The sequence below is a fragment of the Arvicola amphibius genome, chromosome 15, assembly GCF_903992535.2.
Source record: "Arvicola amphibius chromosome 15, mArvAmp1.2, whole genome shotgun sequence".
Lineage (NCBI taxonomy): Eukaryota > Metazoa > Chordata > Mammalia > Rodentia > Cricetidae > Arvicola > Arvicola amphibius.
Window position 1 is genome coordinate 33,328,316 of NC_052061.1, and position 27,603 is coordinate 33,355,918.

Here is a 27,603-nt window from a genome sequence, read left to right on the forward strand (position 1 = left end):
GCAGAGGCAGGTGAATCTCTGAGTGAGTTTGAGACCAGCCTGGTCTACAAAGTGAGTTCCAGGACAGCCAAGGCTGTTACATAGAGAAAAAAAAATCAGGGTATAGGTTTTTTTTTTTTTTTTTTTTTTTTTGGTTTTTTCGAGACAGGGTTTCTCTGCAGCTTTAGAGCCTGTCCTGGAACTAGCTCTTGTAGACCAGGCTGGTCTCGAACTCACAGAGATCCACCTGCCTCTGCCTCCCAAGTGCTGGGATTAAAGGCATGCACCACCACCGCCCGGCCCAGGGTATAGTTTAAAATTTTGAGTTGAATGTTTACCATATGGAGGTAAACCGAAAGAAAGAATTTATAAATACTGATGGTAGTCACTGCTGGTCATGGATCTGTATTTCCTTATACATTTTCTCCTGCTGTAATGATTTAAAAACAACATTCATGTATGTTTTACATGAACACAGCGTTTCATATGGTAATCAAAGACATCTGCACTACAATTCTCTGAAGAAAAGCAAGGAACGTCACCTGGATTGGATTCTCTAGCACCACAAAAATAAATAACTCTTTGAGGTAAGATTACAATTTCTACTATTTCATAAGGAAAAATAATGGCCAAGGAGAACCAAAAGCAGCCATGAGAGTTTTGTTTTCCGACGGTCATTAAAGAGGCCATTTAGCAACAATGATTTTGGGCAACCTCACACACGGCTTTCCTAACTTACCGTGTGAATGTGATGGGGGCCCACTCACAACTGAGGCGGCAGCACCTTCCTCCAACTGCTGAATTTTTTCTGACAAAATCACGTTTTCCTCCAGCACTTTGACCAGTTTTTGCTTCAAATTTTCCTTTAGACCAGAAAACAACACAGCAACATGTTAAGAATCTGAATTTTTAGTAGTGCCATTTTCTCTTGTGACAGACTGAATGGAAAGGTGCAGCTATGAGACCTCACTAGAAATTCAGTTCCTGGTAAACAGTTCTAGGGCAGCATTCAAACTGATCAAATGTAATCTCAATGCTTTTGTTTGTTTGTTTTTTGAGACAGGGTTTCTTTGTGTTACAGCCTAGGCCCTCTGGAACCTGCTCAGTAGAACAAGCTGACCTTGAACTCATAAGAGGTCTGCCTGCCTCTGCCTGGCATTTAAGGGTGGGCGCCACCACCTTCTGGCCTATCTTTCTTGACGGTAATCTGCAATTCTTGCTGAACACTGGTAGGTTTGCAAGGGGCTGGCATTTTGAGTCATCAACTGAAGTTTCTAGAACATGATGTCTGAAAATGCACTGAAGCTTAAAAAAGGGAGACTTTAAAGAGTTTCTTCATCCTCTCCTGAATCCAGCAGCCAGATACTCAGATATGGCGCTGGTCATAGACTCTCTGCTCCATCAGAAGGAAGAACGATGGCATTTGCCTTCCATCATTGGGATCACACCATGGCCTTCAACAGGGTGATGTTACACACTTTTACCCTAGAGTTTTCATCTGCTTCCCCTCCTTGCCCTCCTTTCAAGTTTCTTTAGGACTTTGGGATTTGGACTAGGATGAAGGAGTCATCCCTGAAGAGCCTGCATGTTGTTCCATATTCCTGATTGTTCTGCCTGACTTTTTCACATTTTGGTTCTGGAGTTTCTAAATATCTACAGTAGTCATGCTCCTTGGGGCCCTGGGCTGTTCTAGTCAGGATGTTATGTCTTTTCTAGTGAAGGAAGAGGAGGAGAGAAAGATGAGGGAGCCATACCACGTCATTAGGAACCAGATGCTCGACTTCCTTTAGCTCACTCTCCCTCCTGCGGACGGCTTTCCCTGCCTTGTCTTCAAGCTGGGAGCGACACCGCTGAGGGGGCGCAGGCACAACCAGAGACAGAAGCAAATCCCTGGCAGGACCTGCCAAAAATTCAGGTTGGGCACATGGGCCAATCTTAAAAACTAAAGCACAGAATTTCAAGTCAGTAACGGCCAGCTCTGTATCTAAACATCGCCTTTTGACATGAGTTTTAAGTGGCTGTAAGAGGCGTTGTGCCCAGTCCTTTGTGGAGGATACGTCACAGCCCTTCCTGTTTGCACTAGTCCAGAGATTCTGCTCCGGTGTGTGGGAGGGGTGATTTCCTACAAAATGGCAACAATGGGTCAACATAGGAAGGAAGGCTGATTCTTTCTCCTCTATGTCCCTTTAGAATTAAAAAAATTACCACATTAATTATTTATAATAATGGGTTTATCATGACAGTTTTATATATATACACACACACAACATTTTATTATATTCATACACATATTAATTATTCTCTCTTGTTCTCATCCCATATAATTTTTTAATTAAAATATTTGGTGTGGGGGTTGGAGAGATGGCTCAGCAGTTAAGAGTATTTGTTGTTCTTGCAGAAGACCAGAATTCAATTTTCAGCACCCACGTCAGGTGGTTCACAGCCTCTTGTAACTCCAGCTTCAGGGCATCTGACACTGTCTTCTGGCCTCTGGGCACCTACATACACATGCATAGACCAACGTACACACAACTGAAACTAAGGTCTTTAAGGAAATGGGATGTGACTAGTGCGAGCCAGGCAGGTGTTCTACCACTGGGCTAGATACCCTCAGCCCTTATAAATTAAAAATAATTTTTACAGCCCAAACAACTCTCAAGGCTCTCATTTTTACTTAAAGCTTTACTAACAAGCAAAAGTTCCTTGAAGCAGGGCGGTGGTGGTGCACGCCTTTAATCCCAGCACTCGGGAGGCAGAGGCAGGCGGATCTCTGAGTTCAAGGCCAGCCTGGTCTACAAGAGCTAGTTCCAGGACAGGCTCTAGAAACTACAGGGAAACCCTGTCTTGAAAAACCAAAAAAAAAAGTTCCTTGAATTTTTTCTCTATTAACAAATAAACACTTGGAACCAACATTCAGAAAACTATTTGCCCCATGTCCCTAAAAAGGGAATTTACTCATTTCATTATGTTATATCACCATTTCAATAGTCTTTGCAAAATTCTGATAATCAAACCTAATTTCTGCTGTATTGATTACTGGCACTTCCAAAGGACCATAACATAATTTTGCAATTATTAATATAACTACTCTCAATTACATATATCTGATCATGCATTATATTAGCAAAGATGACACATGAGCACACACAAGCACCATAGGAAGGGGAAAACAATTGCTACAAAACAACCTGCAAAATGATTTTAAAAAAATAGGGAAGACAAATGTAACAAAATAAAAATTTGGTCCGGCTGTGGTGGCGCACGCCTTTAATCCCAGCACTTGGGAGGCAGAGGCAGGCAGATCTCTGGGAGTTCGAGGCCAGCCTGGTCTACAAGAGCTAGTTCTGGGACAGGCTCCAAAGCTACAGAGAAACCTTGTCTGAAAAAAATAAAAAAATTTTAGAGGCAGAGGCAGGCAGATCTTTGTGAGTTTGAAGCCAACCTGGTCTACAAGAGCTAGTTCTAGGAGAGGCTCCAAAGCTACAGAAACCCTGTCTCGAAAAAAAAAAAAAGAAAGAAAGAAAGAAAGAAAGAAAGAAAGAAAGAAAGAAAGAAAGAAAGAAAATTTGTTAACCGTGGTGTTTCTAGAAAACTTTGTTAAGTGTACACACTTTTCCTTGCAGGCTAAGGGAACTAGATGAATATTAAAAGCCACAGAGCAGAAGCAAGGCCCTGCCTTCCTAACTGCACAGAGAACTATACACTTACCAAGAAACTTCTTGTTGAGGAGGAGGGAGCCAGAGCCATTCCAGTGCTTATCCACCAGCTCCAGGAGCTGTCTAAGGACAGTGGCCACATGGGGGGTTCTGGCGGAGATCGGGGGACTATGGTTTCCTGGTAAACCATGCAAACTGCCCAGGTCACTAGAGAGAGGCTCAAGAAACAAAACAAAACAAAACCAAAAACCAGTACCATTTGTGTCATTCTTACACAATAAAGGAAATAAGGATCCAGACATTTAAAGCATTAATAATTTTTTAAAGTAAAAAAGCTTCCATCTTTTGGTTTAGATATGAATCTCATATTACTATGTCCAAGGCAAACATATGAGATATCCTAGGCGATTTCATGTTTTTTTTTTCTTTTCCTTTGATGGTGCTAGGGATTAAACCCAGGACCCTGTACTACTGAGCCTCATCTCTAGGCTGTCAAAGAAATTTCAAAAGCAGTAGAACCTCTATCATGACTTTTATATGCAGATTTTTCAGAATTTATGAACAATAAAAATGTGTTATTTAGTCCTTATATGTGTGGTTCAATGTATTATATAATACAAAAAGAGGATGAAATGGCAGGGCATTTTTAAGAAGTACCATATACAATAAGATAAAATTGAGAGTACTTTAATAAGAAATTAAAATTCATAATAAGCTTCTATTTTAAATGAACATAAATGCCCTCTAACATTTTAAGAATTTTGAGTTAAATGTCATTGTTAGGTCAAGTACTAATGGTATTTTTTTATTTAAAGAAATCATAGATAGATTTATATAGTAACATTCTTCACTCTAAGCTGACATGTATAACATTATGCATTTTATATATGTCTACCTCCTAGTCTTTCCTATAGAGTCTTGTGGACTTCAAAAAAAACTAATGCAGGCTAGAGAGGTAGCTCAGCAGTGCTTGCTTAGCATGTGCAAAGCCTTGGGTTCTATCCCCAGCAGCACACACACACGCACACAGACATGCACACTCACACACACAGACATGCACACACATAGAAACATGCACATTCACACACTCACAGAGACGTGCACACTCTCACACACACAGACATGCACACTCACACAGACATGCACACACATAGACATACACACACAGACACGCACACTCTCACACACACAGTATGACATACATTAAAGACAGTCAAATTATTTCTCAATTTTGCTTGACTCTTTTGATGTAAAAAACCAAAGACGATTATTAGGTAATGAAACACAGCACCCAAAGACAGTGATATGAGTTGAGTCACATGTGTGACCTACTATTGGTAGGGAATGGCGTTACAACTAGGATGAACATGTTCTCAGGAGATCTCTGCCTAGTCCTGATCAGTACAGCGTAAGGATTGTGGATGTATGAAAGACACAGAATGGGGTCATTTGAGAAGTTAACCTGATTTGGGGTTAAAGCATAATAGAGTCTAAGTCATAACAAAAACTACTTTATGGAAATTTTTTAAAAATAAAATTTACTGTTACTGGTTTTAATTTTTTTTCTTTTCTTTGTTGGTTGAGACAGAGTCTCATGGGGCTTAGGCTGTCCTTGAACTTTTGATCCTCCTACCTCTGCCTCCCAAGTACTGGTGGTAGACTCCACCATGCCCAGTTTAACTTTAGAAATTTGAGAATTACAGATTTCAGAAACCAAATAGCATATATACATATAATTTACAGTCAAGGACCTAGCATGAGTGAAGCCCTGGGTTCTATGTCAAGCATCCACTAAAAGCAAAAAAACCTGTCTGCTTTTATGTTTATATGAAGTCAGCACTTTGAAAGCTTTCAATATTAAGAAAAACAACGTCTAACAGGAAAAAAATGATAATATTAAAGACAATCCAAAAATGTTGAGATTTTTAACAATGTGACATGAAATAGAAGTGAATTTTTTCCTAGACTGTTTAGTAATAAAGCATCCCAGTGTCCTAAGTGTCCCTGGGACTTTCCTAGATATATTATCACAGTGTTTTTGTCTGACCAAGTGGGTGTTTGTGGGTGGGACTGTAAAACAAGCCAGGAACTAAAGAAAGTATTGCAAGACTGCCCCCTTTAGTGAAGAAAAACTACGACTGTCTCAGAGGCCTCCATGTTCCTCCTTTACTGTGATGTAGGAGAAAGCGCCTAGGCCTTGCACAAACTAGGCAAACTGTACCAGACTCTCAGCTCCGCAGTTCTGAAAACAGCAGGAAGGATTCCAAGGGTTAAGAAACGGACAATTTCCATTAAATCATCCTAATGAGGGACTGGAGAGATGACTCAGAGGTTAAGAGCACTGCCTGCTCTTCCAGAGGTCCTGAGTTCAATTCCCAGCAGCCACATGGTGGCTCACAACCATCTGTAATGAGATCTGGTGCCCTCTTCTGGCCTACAGGCATGGAGGCTGAACACTGTGTACATAATAAATAAATAAATCTTAAAAAAAATCCTAATGTGCAAAAAGATATCCAACAATTAAAAACTTAAAATGATTAGAAAGAGTTTTTGACCAAATATTCTGCTTCCTTACAAGGCAGCACACGACTGACACACGATTCCCATGACAGGGATCGCCGGCTCTCAGGGTTACTGAGCTCCCTGGCGGCAATAAGACCTGCTGAAAAATTAACATTCAGAAAAGACAGGTCTTGATTCTCGGAGCCAACACCTTTCAGTTAAAAATCCCCTGGGAAATCTAATTCACTTGCTTATGGATACTTTAGTGCAGGGAATAGAATCATTTGAGTATCTGTAGAGAAAAGCAAAATAATGATGTTTAGCTGGGCGTTGGTGATGCACACCTTCTCTCCCAGCACTGAGCAGGCTGAGGCAGGCAGATCTGTGAGTTCAGGGTCAGCCTGTTCTATAATGTGAGAAAAAGATTTTATAAGAGCCATTTCAAGTAAGTTAGCTACTTATGACTACGTCTCCACTTTGTCCTGCTAGCAAACTCCTGCAGGAACAGTTACTCAAATGTCTTCCTACTATGTACCATGTTTATGCTTTCAGAGTAAATCAGTTCCCTTGAGATAGAAAGCTGAACAAATAGAAAAGTGGAATAATTCTTCCTAAGGGCAAAAGAATCACAGGCTATAGCCTGGTAGTGCTGGCCACAGGTCTTTGAAAATCCCCTAAAACTTCTAGCAATATTGGTGGAACCACCGGAAGCCTCAAGAGAAGCACATTCTGTTCCTGAGCCTTTGTGTTTCTTGTACACACACAAACAAGTCAATACTTGCGCCTCGGTGCCTGTAGCTTCTTGGAAACCACACTTCAGGTTCAGGTTGGCAAGAACGTTGTCCTTCCGCTTGAATCCTCCGCTTAATGACCTCTGCGTTGGAATTTCCCTGTTTTCTGGAGTCCCAGGTGGTAACAGCAGTGTCCGAAGAGAGTTTCCAAGGACACGGTTGCCTGGGAAAGAACCAGGTGCGGGTGCAAAATCCCTGAGACTGCTGGGTAACTGTTGTTCTACATTGGCCAGTAGAGCAGGGTCACTGTTGAAATGGGTTGTGGCATATAGATCTGTGAAGAAAAAGCCTGGCAAATGAACCCGCCTTTCAACTCTCTTACATCTGTTGGTATCTAGGGTTATAATAATCACTCTTTAACATAACTCCTTTCTTTGTCTCTCTCTACCTGACCAAATCTCAATTCTGAATAAATCAACTGTCTACATGCGCCCAGCGTATACCAGAGCAGTGGTTAGAGAACAGTGCACATCTGTCCTGACCGTTCTCGCTTTCATTCACGACTGCTAGATTATTTAGACACTTATTACTGCCCAGCTGTCCTTATATATTACTCCAGTCAATTCATTTTATTTTCTGAGAGAATTATTTCACATTTCTTTTCTCTCCAGCTTTGAATATTATCCCCTCCATCCTTTACCTCACCAAGAAAACAGAAAATCAAAGAAAATGTCCATACCATCTCACCACTGAATTTATCAACTGACTTACACTTTATTGGCTGTCTGAATAAATCCCCTGCCTCCTTCTTGTAACTGTTGCTGCTTAATTCACTGTTTCTTTACAGCTGACTGCATTTCATCTCTTGTGGACTAGACAAGAAGCTCTTCTGTTTTCTGACACATCATTATTAATTATCCCTCTGCTGGTGATTTTTATCAGTCTTATAGGATTCCATTTCTCTGCTCCTTCTTATTGCAAAGCTTCTTGAGGAGCTGTATATACTTAGCACTCTATTGCTTCATTTCCAGGTGTGTGTTTTTAACTCACCTCAATGGAGCTTTTATTTTAATGTATCCCCTGAAGCTATTCACTAATTCCTTTGTGTTTCCAAATAACTGCCAGTCCCAGCTCCTTCCCTGCAGCCTCCAACATAGAATACTCCTTCCTCCTTCTTATCACACAGTTTTCACTAGCCCCGCAGAGTAACAGTCAGCTTTCTCCTTTCCTTTCACTCTTCTTGGTAGTTTGTCTTTATCTATTCATCTTTAAATTTTCACAAGGCTCAGGATCTTGGATCTCTTTCCTATCTATGTTTATTCTCTGGATGAGTAGCTCATCCACTCACAGTTTTAATGTCATCTGTCCCTGCAAAATTCTCAAATTTATATTTCCAACTACATTTCCTCCTGAAATCCACACTATTATGTCAAATTATTAGGGTGCCATCTCCAAAAAGTTCTAATAGCACCTTAAACTTAAGATACATAAAACAAGACTCAATATTTATCTTAAAACTCATTTCTCCTCTTCTATTCTTTTTATATCATAAATTCTCCTCGTAAGCGAGGCCTGAAACCTCAGAATCACTGACTCTCTTTCTCCTACACTTTATTCCAAGTCCATCAACAAATCCAAGGGTAATTTTCCTATAATACAGTCAGAATCTGTCACCTGCTCACTACCTCCACTGTCTTTCTAGTTGAAGCTACCGACTTTTATCTAAATTTTAACCTCTTAAACGGGTTTTCCTATTTCCATTCTTGCCCCATTTTATTCTCAACTCAGTATCCAGAGTAATTCTTGTTCTGGTTTTCTGTCTTTCTCTCATCCCAGATCTCATACATGTGCAGGTACATGTTCACACGTCTGTACGGAGGCCAAAGGATGATGATGTGCAGTGAGATGGGTTCCCGCACCAAAGTGGCAGGTGCAGTGGCCAGAAAGCCTACAGAAAGCTCCTGTTGTGTCTGCCTTCCCAGACAGAATAAGGGGTGCATATCACCACACCTGGCCAGCTTTCACCAGGGAATCTAAACTCAGATCCTTAGGTTTGTGCAGCAAGTGCTTTACCAACTTAACGCACTTCCTAGCCCCTCAGAGAAATGCGTAGGTGATAATCCTTTGCTATAAATCTTCCAACCATACATCTTGCCCGGAATAAATGTCTGGCCATCACTCTGGCCTTGTCTATACACTTCATTTCCTTTACTCTACCATAGCCATACTAGGTTCTTTGTTCCATAAACATGGCCTCAGGAATTCTTCACTTACTATTTCCACTTTAGAAAGTTCCACCCCCACGTTATCTATATAGCTTATACTTTCATCTCGCTCATGTCTCATGTTTATGATGCCTCAACATAGAAGTCTGACCTGCCCATTCAATCTGAAACATCGCTTCTTATTATTTCTTTTTTAAAAAAATATTTATTTATTTATTATGTATACAATATTCTGTCTACATGTATGCCTGCAGGCCGGAAGAGGGCACCAGACCCCATTACAGATGGTTGTGAGCCACCATGTGGTTGCTGGGAATTGAACTCAGGACCTTTGGAAGAGCAGGCAATGCTCTTAACCTCTGAGCCATCTCTCCAGCCCTTATTATTTCTTATATACTTGTTATTTTCCATCATAGCACTTATAAATTGACATATTTATATGTTAAGTTATTACCTATTTTACCTTGTTAGAATAAAAGTAGAGACATAATTTATGATCAAGTATACATGGAATTAGATTTTGTTTTTTACTTTATCTTAGAACTGGACTAGTGTCCGGCACATGGTAGGTATCCAATGAGTTTTGCTGAATAAATTAATAGCCAAAGACCGGTCTCTATGACTTATCCTGAAACTATCTTCTCCTGAGAGAGAACTTTCCTATTCCCACATTTGCACCATTCCATGCTCAACTCAGACCCAGACTAGCTCTTTTTCTTTTGTTGTCCCTCACCATACATGTGCATGCATGTGCATGTTCACATGTGATCATATGTGTGTGGAGGCCAGAGGTTGATGATGGCGACCAGAGAGAACTAGATGCACTTGGGAATAGGTCTTGCGATGCCACTAACTAAAATAACATGTAGTTGTAAAACTCTTATTTCTGTATTTTTTCCTCTAAATTATCCATCATGTTGCACCCAAACCCTCCAGATTTCTGGAAATTCCATGGATCACTAATGACCCTAATATACAACTGAAGAACCACAAATTCAGTTTCAATAAAATCCAAAATTCATGCGTTTAAAAAGACTTGCAAACTGACAGCTATTACCTGAACTAAGCTTCAAGAGCCTTCCTGTATTGGAGTCGGGGTTTGACAGAGAAGTTAGCAAATCTCCGCAGGAATGGGATGAGGTGGCTTTTATGTCATTTGAAGGTTTTATGCTATATTCTCTGTAGTTCTTGATTTTTTGAGGCTTTTTGACAAGACTTCCATGCAGGGAAAGAGTTTGAGAATAATGATTATCATAACAGTCCAGACTGACATCTGAAGGTAATTGATAGGGAAGGATCTGGTTAGAATCACCCACGTCCAGGCGTTTACCCAATGAGACATCATGGGTACATAGATATGTGTCAGGTCTTGGTATCAAGTCTTTTTCTGGAGAAGAACCTGAAGACTTAGTGTCTAAAAAAGATACTCGGTATCCATCTCTAGTCATCTTCTCTGGAGATCGGACTGTGGGCTGATGAGGCAGGTAGTGTCTGAATTCTAATCCTCACCAAAGAAAACAAAACAAAACATGATGAGAATTCATCTTGGTCCAGTTGGGCATCTTTGTTCACTAGGAAAGTGTTAAAAGGAGATGGTTTCTAATTCTAATAGATATAGCAAAATGATGAAAGGATTTCCACAGGGACAATGACAACAAGATATGTAGGACATTTTGTAAACAATAAAGAATCTGTATCATTATGGAGACAAACGTCAAAATAATAGAATAACAAGAATGTTCTCTTAAAACTGTAGTTTCAGAGTTTTTTACACCGTGTTTTTGCTTTTTTTTTTTTTTTTTTGTCTTTTGAGACAAGATCTGTCTATGCAGCCTAGACTGGCCTGGAATTCACAACCCTCTAGCACCCTCCATTTCCCAAGTGCTGGGATTACAGGTGTGTGCCACCATACATGCATGCATGGCTTCTAAACAGCAATTTCATATAAAAAGTTGGCACACTTCCACAATGACAATAATTGTAGCGTTATGCATTCAGTTTATAGACAGTAGTTGGTCTATTAAAAAAAATAAAAAAAGAAAGAAAAAAAGTAGTTGGTCTATGATTTTATAGACTCTTTGCCTTCTCTCACTATTAAACTACACCCAGGGGTTCTAGTTCACCCACTGGGAACTGATACCTAAGCTAGTTAAATAGTAGAGAATGCAAAATGTATGAAAATCCCTGGCCTAGGTGCTATCCTGATTCTGAAGAATTTCTCTCAGACAGCTACATTTGCTATTCAATAAGTCTCACAGTTTAGCAAGTAGAACAGTAGACAAAGGAGCAGGCTCTGTGCTCCTTGGTACTTTCAGAGTTTGTGGTGCTTGACGGGATATCTTAGGAATAAAATATGTCATTTCTGAATTAGTTACACTAACTCTTCTAGCCCTGTGTTTCTAGGACCTACAGGAATGGTTCACCCATTGTCAACATACATCACATGACAAAGGCCATATAACAGTATCTTTACTTAGGTAACAAAAATAACAGGTATAAAGAACTGGTTTTTAAAGTAATGACAAATTAGATATTTTATCTTTCTGGGATGGTATAAATCCAACCAAGAGCTAAGAAGATAGTGAGAAATTCCTAGGTCCAAATTAGAAATCAAACAAACAAAAAAACCAAAGCAATCAAACAAAACTTTAAAGGTGTGCTAGGACAGAAAATCACGTTCACCCAAAGTCATTTAGGGTAAAAAGGGACAGAAGCATAGGCTCTGCCCAAGGTAAGAGTCATGGCGACGGCATCCCACAGCTCACACACACTGTGGGAAGGAAATGTAGGCAGGATACAGTGCTAAGGGTAAAATAAGCCATTTCTGAGAATGACTTGTGCTGGGACTAAAGCAGTTCCAGACTGATAGTATTCTAATACTTGGCAGAGGCAAATGGAAGTTTGTTCTGGAAAATACAAACACATATAAGACTAATAATTATTTGTTCAAATAATTACTAAAATATAAAAAAGCAAACAACCAAAAATAAACAAAAAACCCAAAAGCATTAACATGAATGAAAGCAGTAAAAAAAAAAACATAGACCTATAAAGATCTCAGATACTATGAGCAGATACTGAAGCACCTAAGTTTATTCTGTTTAAGGAAATATAAAAAAGCCTACTTTTTTTTTTTTTACAAAAGATGACTTAGACTAAATCAAACATATATAACTGAGAAGAGAAAAAAAAGGACTGAGAAGAAAAAAATTGGAATTAAGAATTCAGCACACAGAGTTGGACAGTGGTGGTACATGCCTTTAATTCCAGCACTCAGGAGGCAGAGGCAGGTGGATCTCTATGAGTTCAAGGTCAGCCTGGTCTACAAGAGCTAGTTCCAGGACAGGTTCCAACGCTACAGAGAAACCCTGTCTCAAAAACCAAACAACAACAACAACAACAACAACAACAAACAAACAAACAAAAAGAAACAAAGAAACCAGAGTTCATCACCAATAGGCCCACACTGAAGAATGTATTATGACTGTATAATGATCCTACAAGGAATAGGATATCTGGGCTAAAGAAAGAAATAAAAACAAAGATGACTTTAAATGAAAATTGTATAAAAAACATTTTGTGGGGTTTAAAAAGTATGTAGAATAAGAAACCACAGGAACTCTTCTTGGGAATGTAGCTCAGGGGTGGAACCCTTGATCGGAATACATGAAGTCTTAGGTTCAATTCATGAAAGAAGAAGGAAAGGTCTGTAGGATTAATATCTTTCAGGAGTGGGAGATTAAAAGGATGAGATACTTTAAGGTCTTTAAATTACCTAAGAGAAAAGTTAAGAAAAAGATTACTATATTGACAATTTTTAAATTGTATAAGTCAAGAACATATTGTCATTTGGTGAATAATACTAAAAATATTCAAATGGTATAATTAAAAAATCTGAGAAGAGAGAAAGAGGGAGGAAAGGAGAGAGGGAGGGAGAAGGAGAGAACAAGTAGAAAAACAACAAATCTAAAGGGAGGCAAGAAACATGAGGAAAAGAAACACTGGCTTTAGGAGGAGAAAGGCGTCTGTAGGCCTCAGTCCCTGGGAGAACAGGTCAGCCGACAGCGAGCAGAGCTGCAGCAATGGTGTCTGCATTCTCATTCCATCCAGATTCCTCTGGGTGCCCAGTGAGCAAAATATTTACCATCTTCCTTGTGAGTGTCACTGGTCTCCCTTCTTGTTGCTTCCTGCAACTAAAAAAAGTTTGAAAATTTAGGAAAATGGGCATTTGTGAGTGTTTAGACGCGAGCTCCCAGGACTGGGAGTCTTTCCTCCAAGGCCATTCATCCCTGGAGGGGAAGGAACCAGACCTTCCAGCTGGGGTCTGAGGTTGAGCCCACTTTAAAACAGTTACAACACAAGGAGGTTCCAGGATTGCTCTAGAGCAGGGAAGAAGACTCCTTGGAAACACAAACTATCCTTAGAAGGTAAAAGCATACCAAACATTGAACTACTGTATTTTGTCTGCAGACGAATTAGATAAGGCCACTTTTTCCTTTCCCTGTGATGGTGCACTTGTGAGCTAGGGATCAGAGGTTGATGTCTTCCTCTTCCTCTGCACCTTAGTTTTTGAAACAGGGCTTCTCATTAAACTTGTTACACATCTATTTGATTAGTCTGGCCTGTCAGTGAGCTGGGATCCACCTGCGCACCTTGTGCCACCTGCACTTGGGTTCCAATCACAACCTTATGTGGTTTTTACGCATGGATCCAAACCCACGTCATTGTGCTTGTGCAGTGAACACTACCCACTGAACACTCTCCCCAGCCCACATCATTTTCTCCAATTTTATCTTTTCTGTTGAAAGAACTATTCTATTTATTTCATTTTCTAATAAAGCTGAGTACCAGCTAAAGGAACTAACAAGAATTTTTGTTTGTTTTTCTTTTTCTTCTGAGACAGGGTCTTGCTGCATAGCCCTGGCTGGCCTGGAGCTCCCTGTATAATCAGGGTATCCTCAAACTTGCTACAATTCTGCTTCTGCCTCCTAAGTGTTGGAATTATAGATGTGTGTCCATCATGCCAAGCAACTACTAGAGTTTTAAGAAGCTGTAAATGCCTGGCAGTGGTGGCGCATGCCTTTAATCCCACCACTCAGGAGGCAGAGGCTGTCAGATCTCTGAGTTCAAGGCCAGCCTGGGTCTACAAGAGCTAGTTCCAGGATAGACTCCAAAGCTACAGAGAAACCCTGTCTTGAAAAACAGAAAAAAAAAACCTGTAAATTAATCTGAAGCATAACTAGGCAAGAACTGAAAGCAAAAAGAAAGCCATCTAACATGCATTTAAAAATATCTTAAAATGTTCACTTTCTTGGCTAGGGATATATCTCAGTGGCACAGGGCTAGACTAGCATGTCCAAGGCCTCGGGTTCTATTCCAGCATACCCAGGCACCACATATACAACATATACAATTTATGTGGCCAGAAAAAGAATTTGCACTTCTTTTTGGTAAACTAAAGGATTATAGTAAGTTCAATTCTCTCTCTCTCTCTCTCTCTCCCCCTTGTTTTAAGAATTAATTCTAGAGAGCTTTTTTCTGAGAAATATTATTTAACTGTAAATTGGAATAGATATTATTTCTGTTTCCTTAAATCAATAGCAAGATTTTAGAAAAGCAACAACAACAAAGATAGTTTCCTAGCACCCAAGTAGAATTTACAGTAACAAAGAAACAAATGCTAGCCTGTATTTAAAATTAGAAGGTGTTACAACACACACACACACACACACACACACACACACACACACACTGAAAAATACTAACTCTCTATTCACTAAAACAGCCCTGGTCACCACCTCCCCATTCACCCCCCCCCCGGCTGTTTTCCACAGTTCTGTTGCTTATAAGATTATCAAAGACAAAGCAAAGGGAGAAGCTGTCAGTTCTGTTTGACGTCATATTTGCTCACACACGATAACTTTAATAAAATGATTACATGAATTCTACTACCATTTTTTCTTTGAAAACTTGCTATTTTTAATTTTTCCCAAATTTGGCATTACCTCTAATTTCTCATTGCCTGTCACTCCTGTGCTACATTATCCCTTTTCTTCTGATAATTACACAGAAGAGGCAGCTTTTGGGAAAGCCTCCTTGATACGTAAGACTTGAATTAAAAGGCAGAGGTAGAAAATGTGAGAGATCAGAGAACGAGATGGAGGTATTTGGTAAAGAGAAGGAATTTTATAATCAGCTCTGAATTTTTAATAGATGCATCCCCGTTTGAGGACCCATACCTAGCACATACTGTGCTAAGGGTACATAGGTAAATAAAAACATTACACAAATAATATTAGTCTTTGGCTAATTAATACGTCAGCAGGGCAGTGAATACATTACCTGTGTTCCCAGTGGACAAACGTCTAACTTTTGAACTGGTGTGCCACTACCCTGGCTTGCAGAAGTACTGGTTATTGAATCCTTTATTTCCCGGCTGGGGAAGGGAATAAAAAGTCCTTTGTTTGAGTCTATATTAAAAGGAAAGGAATACAATGAAATTATGACAGAGTTCAAAGGCAGCATGTCTTGTAGAAAGATACTGGAGGGGAAGTCACAAGATTGGGTGCTAATTCATGGCATCACCATTTAGAAACCATGTGAACTTGGGCAAATTGCTTCAGCACTATGAATTCCCTCTTTGTTAGTTCAACAGTGATAATGAAACATACTGTCTTTCAGCATTGAAGGGAAGCAGAAACAAGATCACGGATATGAAATGGTCTCACAAATTTTGACCTATAGACAGACATTCAGAAGGCAAATAGTACTTTACACACTTCCTACATGAGTAAATAATACCGCCTGACATTAATTCAGCAATCTCCTTCCACAGCAAACGTCGAGAATAGACTCCTGGCTCTCTATATCTCCAGGGCTCTAATCCACAGACTGCACTGATTCATCATTGCAAGTCTCGCTCTCTGCCTTGATTTCTTCATTTGTAAGAAAAGAACATCTAATCAGAACCTGCTTCATAAGGAATACTAAATTCTTAGGTATCCCAGTATTTTTTATAATTTGAACTTGACGGCACACAGTTGTGTGCTTACCCCAGTATGGGAAAGGCTGAAGCAAGAGGATCCCAAGCATGTCCTTTACAAGTTCTAGGGCAGCTGCCATCTTCTGGGGGAACTTTTGAATGTAAGTTTTTTTTTTTTTTTTTTTTTTTTTTTTGCATTGGTTTAGGGAAATTCTATTTAGCAGGATTGTGCAAGAATCAAGACAGTTTCAAAATCTTGGGCCTTCTTCAAGCAATGTGCTCTTCTGCAAGTTTTCTGGCAGCAGAAAACAACCAAGAGCCACTGCAAATGAAACACAGAATGGCAAAGGCAGCCTGCTGAGCAACAGCCTCTGAGTGCATTTGGGACTCTGAGATGCAGCCTATTTTTTAGTTGCTTTCTGGGTTTGAAATGTCTGTAAATACAAGATAACTCTTCTATCACTGACTTTGGTAGAACTACCATTCTGAAGATAACATGAAACTCTCAAACGTTGTGTTCTTTCATAGCTATGGCACTGTGGGCAAAACAAGGTGAAGCAGACTGGTGGGAGCAATCTCATCACTGGAGAAAAGTAAGCTGATTTGGGTTCGGGCTGCCCTCATCCTCACCCTGCAGAAGATGATTTGGGTTCGGGCTGCCCTTATCCTCACCCTGCAGAAGTTGACTTTTCTGTGCAGCACTTAACACCGACTTCCAGGTTCTTTCACAGGTCCCTTTTCTTTCCTTCAACCTAATTTTTTGTTTAAGGAAATCCTCCAATGTCTGAGTTCTTTGCCAAGTGCTAGCACACCTCCCGGGTTTTAGCGATAACTGAAGTCTAAATGATCCAAAATCAAAATATCCTTTTTTGTTTGTTTGTTTGTTTGAGGCAGGGTGTAATAGCAGCTCTAGCTGTCCTGGAACTAGTTCTTGTAGACCAGGCTGGCCTCAAACCCACAGAGATCCTCCTGCCTCTGCCTCCCGAGTGCTGGGATTAAAGGCACGCACTACCACTGTCCAGCCCCAAATCAAAATATCTTAACTCTAGTCTCAGTTGCTCTCAACTGGCCTCCCTCTTTTTAAAGATAAGATGTCAGGTAGCCCAGGTTAACCTCCAACTCATTATGTAGCTGAGGATGACCTTGAACTTGTGAACCTCCTGTTTCCACCTTCCAGGTTTTGGGATTCCAGACGTACACCAGGATATCTGGTTTTATCTCTTTCTATGTCCAGCTCTAAATTTCCTGAGCAGAGTTCCCTTTAAAGGCACAAACATACATAAACAGTATTTTCTAAACCAAACTTCCTATCTTCACTTACAAAACTCCTCCTGCTGGCATCTCCCCAATCTGGGCATTGGTTTTCTTCCTCAACCAATCCCTCAAAACAAACTTGTTCTTGGATTCTCACACTGAAATCTCAATCGGTCACCAAATTCTACAGAATCACTCTTCTTGGGGTGAATGAGAGCAGAGTTTTATTTTAATAGAGATATAATTACTGTATCTTTGCTTTCATCCTTTTACAGAGTACTGCCCAGTGATTCTTAGCATATTCACAAAGCTGAGTGACTATCACCATGATCTCAGTTCAGGACACTTCATTACCCTACAAAGAAATCCCTTGGTTGTCATGGCCAAGTCTCTCTTTCCTGCTATCCCCTCAAAACCATCAATTCGCCTTCAGTCTGCATAAGCTTACCTGATCTAGGCATTTCAAATAAATGGAATCATACAAATATGGCCTTCTGCATATGGCCTTCATTTAGCGTGATGGTTTCAAGATACAGTCTGTAGCACATCTCAGCAATTCCATGGCTGAATACTATTCCTTATATAGCTATACCATAGTTTGCTACATCATTTGTCAATCAATAGGCTTTTGGCCATTGTGGATAACAGTGCTTTTATTATTATACAAGTGTTTGCATAGATACATTTTTTATGTTTTCCAGAAAATAGAAGTAGAGAGGAGTTTCTGGTAACTCTACGTTTAACTTCTTGAGGAACTGCTAAACTGTTTCCAGAGATGGTGTACAATTTCACTCTCCAATTAGCAATGTATGAAGAATCAACTTTTTTCACATCCTTGCTTTCCTTATTAACTTTTGTTTTGAGTCTTGTATTCCTAATATGTATGAAGTGTTATTATTTGCATTTCCCTGATGGTTAGTGGTATTGATTATTTCAAGTGCTTGTTGGTCAGTTGCATGTGTTATTTTTGGAGAAGCATCCATTTAAATCCTTTGCCCACAATTTAGTCAAGTTCTCATCTTTTAAGAAATATTGTATTGATTGTGTGGGTGCCAAGAGCATGTGGTGGTCAATGCACAGCTTTTAGGAGTTGGTCCTCACCTTTATCTTGTTGAGAGGCACGGTCTCTCATTTATGCTGCTGTGCTATATACATAACCTTCATGCTCCTGGTGATCATCCTGTCTTCACCTCTCACTGAGTCACAGCAATGCTGGAATTACAGATGTATGCCTCCACATCTTGTTTTCTCCCATGGTTTTTGGGGACTGAACTCAGGTCTCTAGGCTTGTGCAGTTTAGTGACAGTCCCCCTGGACCATCTCCCGCTGGAGCATCTCCCCAGAGCCAAGCCACTCATCTTTTTGTTATTGAGTTGTATGAGTTCTTTGTATAAAATGGATACTAGACCCTTGTCAGATATATGATTTTCAAACTCCCCCCTCATTTTGTGGGTTCTCTCTCTACTTTCTAGATAGGCTTTCTCTTTGTAGTTCAGGCTAGCCTTTACCTAATGATCCTCTTGCCTTAGCCTCTAAAGCACTACAATTACAAGTGTGTGTTACCATGAACAGCTGCTGTGTTACTTTCTAAAATTTGCTATATTTTACTTATTTATCATGTGTGTGGCTGCATGCATACCAAGGCGTACTTGTGAAGGTCAAGAACAATTTAGGGAAGTTGACTCTTTTTTCTACCAGGTGGGTCCCTGGGATGAAATTTAGGTTATCATGTGTCTTCTTTATCTACTGAGTCACCTTACCTGCCCTGCTATGTTCTTCTTGAACAACCACAACAACAACCACAAAAGCCCTGGAAATTTTTTCTGACACAATTTTAGCTAAATTTTAAACATGTCACATCAGGGAAAATTAGGAAAGGGTAACAATAACAATTTCCATTCTTTGATAATTTTTATCTTATACTTTATTTTTCTTCAGATAGAATTTGTGTTGAGTACTCAGTCCCCAAAACAAATACAAGTCCCCAAAAAGTTGTGACACTATTGTCCAGTCCATTTTTCACACCCCCATACCAAGGTGACAGGATCACATTGACTTCATAGTGCTGATATGGGAGCAGAGAACTAATAGTCAATTACTTCAGTTGCTAGCAGTCACAGCTGAGGAGGATGTTCTACTTCACATGTTTGGCTAAAGACTTTACAGTCCATAGGAAGATAAAATAAAAATGCATAGCCTACATTCCCAACAGGGAAGGACTTGCTGCCCAGCTACGGAAAGGGACTTCAGCTGTTTGCTCTCTGAGGTCTGTATCTGATACAGAGAACCACCCACCTACTGATGTCACACCCCCACCCCCACAGAGACAGGGTTTCTCTGTGTAACAGTCCTAGCTGTCCTGGAACTAGCTCTTATAGATCAGTCTGGTCTCCAACTCAAAGAGATCCACCTGCCTCTGCCTCCCGAGTGCTGGGATTAAAGGGGTACGCCACCACCACCTGGCTGTCACACCCTTAAGGCAATCTTGCGGTGACGCAGCTAGGCAAGGGAGAGACATTCTCACCTGTTCCATTCCTGACCTTAGGTAGTTCACCCCTCCTTATGCAACCTGGTTAGTCCCCTGTCCACCAAGAAGGTCATCATATTGAATTTAGTGCATATGCCTGATTGTCATAGCACATTGCAATCCAGAACTCCTAGACTCAAGCAATTGGTAGAGACATCTTGAAGAGCAAATCTCACTCTTGAGCAAGAGCTCTGTCTCCTCAAACTGCCCCCTTCTCATTGTGAAACTGTAAGAAACATCTTATCCAACTTCATAAAAAAATTAAAGCAGAGATAACTTGAGGGGGGGCTGGAGAGATAGTTCATGGGTTAATAGCACTTGTTGCTCTTATAGAGGACCTGGGCTCAGTTTCTAGCACCTATATGAAGGTTCATAACCACCTGTAATTACAGTTTCAGAGGATCTTATGGTCCCTTTTGGCTTCTATGGGCACTGCACACATGTGATACACATACATGCAGGCCAAACAGTCATACACATAAATTAAAATAAATAGCTGGGCTGTGGTGGTGCACTCCCTTAATCCCAGCACTTGGGGGAAAAAGACAGAGAGACCTCTATAAATTCAAGGCCAGCCTGATCAACAGAGTGAGTTCCAGGACAGTCAGGGCTACACAGAGATACCCTGTCTTGAAAACCCAATCAATCAATCAATAAATCTTTTAAAAAAGAAATTACTTGTGTGCCACTAGTCCCTAAAATAAATGAAACTAAGCAGTTTTATTTGATTTACTAATCCCTAATAAAAATTTAATTTCCAAGTTAAAAAAATTTGCAATCACATTCACATTAAATGACTATAAAGAAAGTTAGTATTTTCCGCCATAATAGACTATCATGAATTGTAGTTTCAGTATCCTTGTACTTTTATCTCTTCAAATCCCCTGAATATTTTATTCATAAACTCAGTTTTTAAATTTAATTTCTGTAAGGAAACATCACAGGCAAAAAACTTTATAGTGTTTGTCTCCAGGTTTTCTTTCCATCTTTGGGGATTTAAACAGGAACTATTTCCTTATCTGTAGTCCCATTATTATTTCTATCGTCAGATGGGTCCTCCTTTGACTGAATCTAGCTTGAGTTACCTCTCTAGGGACACAGTTGCTCAGGCCTCTTTAAAACAAACTGCTACCCATTTTCACATGAATATAAAAATGGACACAGATATTAGTAAAGAGGTGCTTAGCAACTTGGTCTGGGTGCCAGTCACAAGCTGAGTCAGCGTCCTAATCTGTTATACCAATATTTGCTGACCTGTCACTTGGATTTACTGCTGACACATTTCCTCATTTCTCAGATGTGTGTTTACGGCCTCTTTGTGACAGCTTTTTCTTCTCAGCTATGCCCACTGAATGCCCACTCAAGCATCTCCCATCTTCTCAGCTATGCCCACTGAATGCCCACTCAAGCATCTCCCATCTTCTCAGCTATGCCCACTGAATGCCCACTCAAGCATCTCCCATCTAGAAACCATTTCCCTGGCCCCAAGTCAGTATTTGAGAGCTACTGTTTCCTTCCCACTTCTCTGTCTCTGTCACAGTAGGTTCTTGTCTCAGCCTGACTTGTGACCTAATTAGATCTGATAAATAGCTCAGGACTAAAAGTATATGAAGATTTGACACTATTGTGTCATTTCCTTGCTAGCCTAACACAAATTCTGCCCAGCAGACACACAGAGCTAAATTGCTCTCCTTTGCACTATAGCAGAGATTGCTAGTTACCCCTGCATTTATCATTCCACTCTTTCTATTTGTTTTATGTTTTTTATATTTTTTTTGGAGACAGGATTTCTTTGTGTACCCCTGACTCTCCTGGAATTTAGAATTAAAGGAGTGCCTCTGCCCCCATCTCCCACCCCAGCTGCCTGGTTATCATCCCGGTCTTAAATTTCCCTGACTCTACAAGGGCCTTCCTGCAAGTTGTCCTCTGACCCTCAACATTACACTGTAGCATGAGTGCCCACATACAGAGAATAAATGAATAAACAAACAAACAAATATGTAATAATAGAGAAACCTTGATGTGTCTTTTAGATATAGGGATGAACCACTGAGGTGAATTTGTTAGAAATTGCCCCTTGCCCTGTGTCTGTGTGACTGTGTGTTGTTTACCACTGTTCACTTTAGTTTTGAGGCAGGGTCTCTCCTGTCCCCACCTCCCCAACACTAGGATTACAAACACGTGCCACTACACTTAGCTTTTTATGTGAATTCTAGGGATCTTAACTGGGTCCAGGTACCTGTCTAGCAAGTACTTTATTTATTAAGCCATCTTTCCTGCCCATAAAGCAATTTTATTTATTTATTTATTTATTATGTATACAATATTCTGTCAGTGTGTGTGCCTCAGGCCAGAAGAGGGCACCAGACCTCATTACAGATGGTTGTGAGCCACCATGTGGTTACCGGGAATTGAACTCAGGACCTTTGGAAGAGCAGGCAGTGCTCTTAACCGCTGAGCCATTTCTCCAGCCCCTGAAGCAATTTTTTTTTTGTGACCAATCTTTCTTTGCTTTTTTAAAACAAAATATATTCTTTAAATAAGCATATATAATTAATTATCCTAGCTGGGCTTTAAGTGTGATTTTATTTAAAGGCAAAAAGAATTGGCTGAAAGAATGAGCAGAGTCCCTTTGAAATCCAAATTCGTGTGTTCTACATACATACACCCATAGGATAAAATTCTCTCTGTCTTTTAAGACAGTCTCACTATGTAGCTCTGACTGGCCTAGAAATCATTACGTAGGCCTCAGGTTGACCTCAAACTTACAGAAAGCCTCCATTTCTGTTTTCCGAGTGCTGGGATTCATGGCATGTGCCACCCACATGGTATAAATTCTCTTTAATAAAGTATTCATTGTTCTCTATAATCTGATAAGATTCTACCCAATCACATTTTCAGGAAAGCTGTTCGTGCCAGTCAGAGTGTGCTGCTCATCCTTCTTTCAGGTTGCTCTAGGCTTCCCAACACTTTGACTGTTGTCTACACAACTCCTCTTGTATAATACCAACACTGTATTTGGTAATTACTCAAGCAACTGAAGACATGTTTATATAAAAATCTGTATAAGGAGGGCTGGATATGGTTGTACACACCTTTAATCTTTGCACTCAGGAGGCAGAGGCAGGCAGATCTATATGAGTTAGAGGTTAGGGACAGCCTGGTTTACATGTCAAGTTCTAGGACAGCCAGGGCCATACAGAAAGAACTGTGGTGCATGCCTTTAATCCCAGCACTATAAAGGTAGAGGTAGATGTATTTCTGAGTTCAAGTCAATTTAGTCTACAGAGTGAGTTTCAGGACAACCAGGGCTAATCAAAGAAACACTGTCTCCAAAAAACAAAGCAAAACAAAACAACAACAACAAAAAGACCCTGTCTCAAAACAAAACAAAATCTGTACAAGGATATTTATAGTATCCTTTTCATTATAATTTCAAGTTTTAGAGGCAATCAAGATGCCCTTAAGAAACTGAGTTAACAAGCCGGGCAGTGGTGGTGCATACTTTTAATCCCAGCACTTGGAAGACGGGTGGATCTCTGTGAGTTTGAGGCCAGCCTGGTCTACAAAAGCAAGTTCCAGGGCCGGGCGGCGGTGGTGGTGCACGCCTTTAATCCCAGCACTCAGGAGGCAGAGGCAGGCGGATCTCTGAGTTCGAGGCCAGCCTGGTCTACAAGAGCTAGTTCCAGGACAGGCTCTAGAAACTACAGGGAAACCCTGTCTCGAAAAACAACAAAAAAAAAAACCAAACAAAAAACAAAAGCAAGTTCCAGGACAGCCAGGACTGTTACACAGAGAAAACTTGCCTCAAAAAACAAACAAACAAAAAGTTGAGTTAACTAAACTATAGGACAATGAACTATTTATTGGCATTAGGAAGAAATGAGCTAACAACACACAAAATATCACAGAAGAATAGGCATGTGGTACACACTTCTTTTCCTCCATGACAGGGTCTCACTATGTAGCTCTGGCTGTACTGGAATTCACTCTGTAGACTAGGCTGGCCTGGAACTCACAATGATTCCCTTGCCTCTGCTGCTCAAGAACTGAGATTATAGGCATGCATCTCTATCTATTGCTTGTGGCAGACACTTTTAATTCCAGTACTCAAGATGCCAAGGCAGGAAGATATCTATGAATTCAAGCCAAATCCGTTCTACATAGAGAGTTCCAGTCAGCCAGGAATACATAGTCAGACCAGCCAGCTTAGCTGAATTGGTGAGCTCCAGATTCAGATTCAGCAAGAAGCCATGTGGCAATACATAGACAAGAGGAGGAGGAGGAGGAGGAGGAGGAGGAGGAGGAGGAGGAGGAGGAGGAGGAGGAGGAGGAGGAGGAGGAGAAGAAGAAGAAGAAGAAGAAGAAGAAGAAGAAGAAGAAGAAGAAGAAGAAGAAGAAGAAGAAGAGGAGGAGGAGGAGGAGGAGGAGGAGGAGGAGGAGGAGAGGAAGAGGAGGAGGAGAACGAGGAGGAGGAGGAGGAGAAGAGGAGGAGGAGGAGGAGGAGGAGGAGGAGGAGAAGGAGAAAAGGGTGAAAGGAGGCTACAGGATTAAAGTACTTTCATGCAAGCATAAGGACCCGAGCATCTACATAAGTAACATAAGTACTGGTGGGCACAGCAGCCTGCCTATGAACCTAATGGCTATCTGAATTGGCAAGTTCTGGGTTCAAGTGAGAGACCCTATTTAATTAATATACAAGATGAAAAATGACCAAAGAAGAAAAAATGACATCAACCTCAGGCCTCCATACACTTGCTCTTGCCCAAACATGTGCACTCACATACATACACATATACAAACACATATATACCATCCATTACAACACTCACGCATGCACATGCAAGATGAAAAAAATGGGTGAGGTAAAGAAAGATTGAGAAAGGCCCAGCAACCTCTTGTCTCTACACATATGTGTACATGCACCCAAATACATATTAAATAGGCATTTGACTTTAAAAATCAAAAAATGTTTTTGTTGTTAAATTTGAAAGGTTTTGCTAAATGTTAAGACTTTGAGCTGGGTCATAAAGAAAAGGTAAGGTTTGGTGAAAGCTTTCCAGAGGAATGCATTAGTTTGCAGAGGAGAGACAGGAAGGACTGAATGGGGGAGGAAGTGATGTGAGGTACCCTTCTGTATATGTGTTGCTTTTATTGGTTAATGTAGGAAATTGTTTTGGCCAATGGCTTAGCAGAGTAAAGCCAGGCAGGAAATCCGAACAGAGATATATATAGAGAGAGTAGGCAGAGTCAAGCAGAATCCACCCAGTCACCCAGGAAACAAGACATGGAGAAAATGAGGTAATGCTGAAGCCATGTGGCAATACATAGACTAATAGAAATGGGTTAATTTAAGATGTAAGAGTTAGCTAGAAATATGCCTGAGCCATAGGTCAAACAGTGCTGTAATTAATATAGTTCTGGGTGATTAGTTAGCCCTTGGAGGCTAGGAAATGACAGCACAGTCTCCTATTTACAAGGAGGAAATGGTCTGGTTTTGTTGAAGCAATGAACTCTGTAGTGGACAAGTAAGAGATAAGGCTTCAGGGTAGGCTGAGGAAAGAAGATGAGGCCCACGTTTGGGGGAACTTTGTATACCAGCATAAGAAATTTAAAATTAATGTAGCAGTTGGCTGGGAGCCATCAAATCTTTGAGTAGAAGTGTATAATTAATTATCTCAGCTGTGTTTTAAGAGAATTAATTTGGCATCAAAGTAAAAAATGAATGGGGAAAAAGTCACAGAAAAAACTTTGATGATATAGACCATACTTGGCACCTAAATTCTGCCATTTATTGTATAAGTAGGACAGGCTATTTCATCTGTCTGGGTTTCAGTTTCTTTACCTGTCAAACCAACATCAAGGTTATGAGGATGGGATGAGATGAGATCATAGACAGTGCCTGGGCCAGATTTGTACTCAGTGAGTATTAAGAGACCTGTTAAACAGACTATTAAGAAATGGAAAAGCTGGATGGTGGAGGTGCACACCTCTAACCTAGCTCTCGAGGCGGGGGCAGGCAGATCTCTGGATTCAAGGCCAGCCTTGAGAGAGAGAGAGAGACAGAGACAGAGACAGAGACAGAGAGAGACAGGGAGAAAAGGAAGGAAGGAAGAAGGAAGGAAGGAAAGGAGGGAGGGAGGGAAGGAGGGAGAAGGAAGGAAGGATGAAGGAAGGGAGAGGAAGGAAGAAGGAAGGAAGGGAAAGGAAGGAAGAAGAAAGGAAGGAAAAGGAAGAAAGGAAGAAAGAAGGAATGAAGAAAGGAAGGGAGGGAGAGAGGGAGGGAGGGAGGGAGGGAGAGAGGGAGGGAGGGAAAGGAAGACTCGGGATCACATTGAAGGATATAAACTTGGAGGAGCAGTAGCATGAAACCCTGGTGCTAGTTAGTTTTTTGTCAACCTGACACAAACTGAAGTCATCTGAGAAGAGGGAACCTCAATCAAGAAACTGACTCCGTCAGACTGACCTGTGAGCAGGTCTATAGGACGTTGTCATGACTAATGATTGATGTGGGGGCCCAGCCATTGTTACCTCTGGGAGGATGGTCCTATGTTTTATTTTTTAAAAAAAGCAAGCTGAGAAAGTCATAGGGAAGCCAGAAAACAGTGTTCCTCCATGGCCTCTGCTTCAGGACCTGCCTCTGGTTTCTGCCCTGCTTGACTGAGTTCCTGCCTGGCTTCCTTCAATGATGGACTGTAAATTGCGAACTGTAACAATAGATCCTTTCATCTCCAAGTAGCTTTTGGTAGTGGTGTTTATCATAGCAACATAAAGAAAACTAGGACGACACCCATGTGATTATGAGCCAGGATGATAGCAGAATTGGGATGATTCCCATGAAACACAAGGACCTCTTTAGGTTTTGTCTGCTCTGGGGGGACATTTAGTTTGAGAGGCTGGAATGTTAGACCAAGATGATTCTAGTTAACAGAGATGAGGGGCTGGTGAGACACTGGTACAGTTGTCAAGCTAGACTAGTATTTTTAATAAATGAGAAAATAGAGAACAAATAATAAATATATTTACTTTATAAATAAAAATGTGTCATGGTGGTAGGAGTCAGGGTAGTGGCAGGGCACACCTTTAATCCCATTACTCAGGAGGCAGAGGCAGGCAGATCTCTAAGTTTGAAGGCAGCCTGGTCTACAAAGTAAGTTCCAGGACAGCCAAGAGTACAGAGAAATCCTATCTTGGAAAAGAAATAAAAAATGAAAATGCGTTATATCAACAAGGACAAAGGAAAGAGGAAGAACAGGGAGGCTAAATATAAAGCCCAAGTGTGCTTATTTTGAGGGTGTGAGAAGAGTGTCAAAGATTATGTGTTCTCTTATAAGAGAACAGGGAGGAGGGGAGGGAGTGGGAACTTGGATTGGTATTTTTTAAAAATCTAAAAAAAGAAAGAAAAAGAGAATAGGACAAGATTTCAAACAGTGTAAGTTCCCTGCCTATTCAAAAACACTGTTCTGGCCGGGCGGTGGTGGCGCACGCCTTTAATCCCAGCACTCAGGAGGCAGAGGCAGGCGGATCTCTGAGTTGGAGGCCAGCCTGGTCTACAAGAGCTAGATCCAGGACAGGCTCTAGAAACTACAGGGAAACCCTGTCTCGAAAAAACCAAAACAAAAAAACAAAACAAAAAAACAAAACAAAAAAAAAACACTGTTCTGAGCAACTGAGCAGGTGGGAGCTGTTTTGTAGGAAGGCCTGAGGCATGACCGTTAACAAGGCAAAACCACATTAGTCATATTGC

General features: G+C 40.6%; 1 protein-coding gene across 2 annotated transcripts in view; it reads right to left on the bottom strand.

Moving 5' to 3' along the window:
* The window catches only part of Lrrc36 (leucine rich repeat containing 36), a 54,687-nt gene that overhangs the window by 5,336 nt on the left and 21,748 nt on the right, over positions 1-27,603 (bottom strand). Inside the window, exons 6-12 of one of the 2 annotated variants that reach the window (XM_038312867.1) lie at positions 15,436-15,563; positions 13,238-13,286; positions 10,151-10,591; positions 6,902-7,202; positions 3,688-3,842; positions 1,734-1,879; positions 719-842 (exon numbers count right to left, since the gene is read on the bottom strand). In XM_038312867.1, the coding sequence (XP_038168795.1) occupies positions 719-842; positions 1,734-1,879; positions 3,688-3,842; positions 6,902-7,202; positions 10,151-10,591; positions 13,238-13,286; positions 15,436-15,563 (1,344 nt within the window). Of the gene's footprint in view, positions 1-718; positions 843-1,733; positions 1,880-3,687; positions 3,854-6,901; positions 7,203-10,150; positions 10,592-13,237; positions 13,287-15,435; positions 15,564-27,603 lie in introns of both variants that reach the window. The other variant, XM_038312868.1, reaches the window with a different exon arrangement.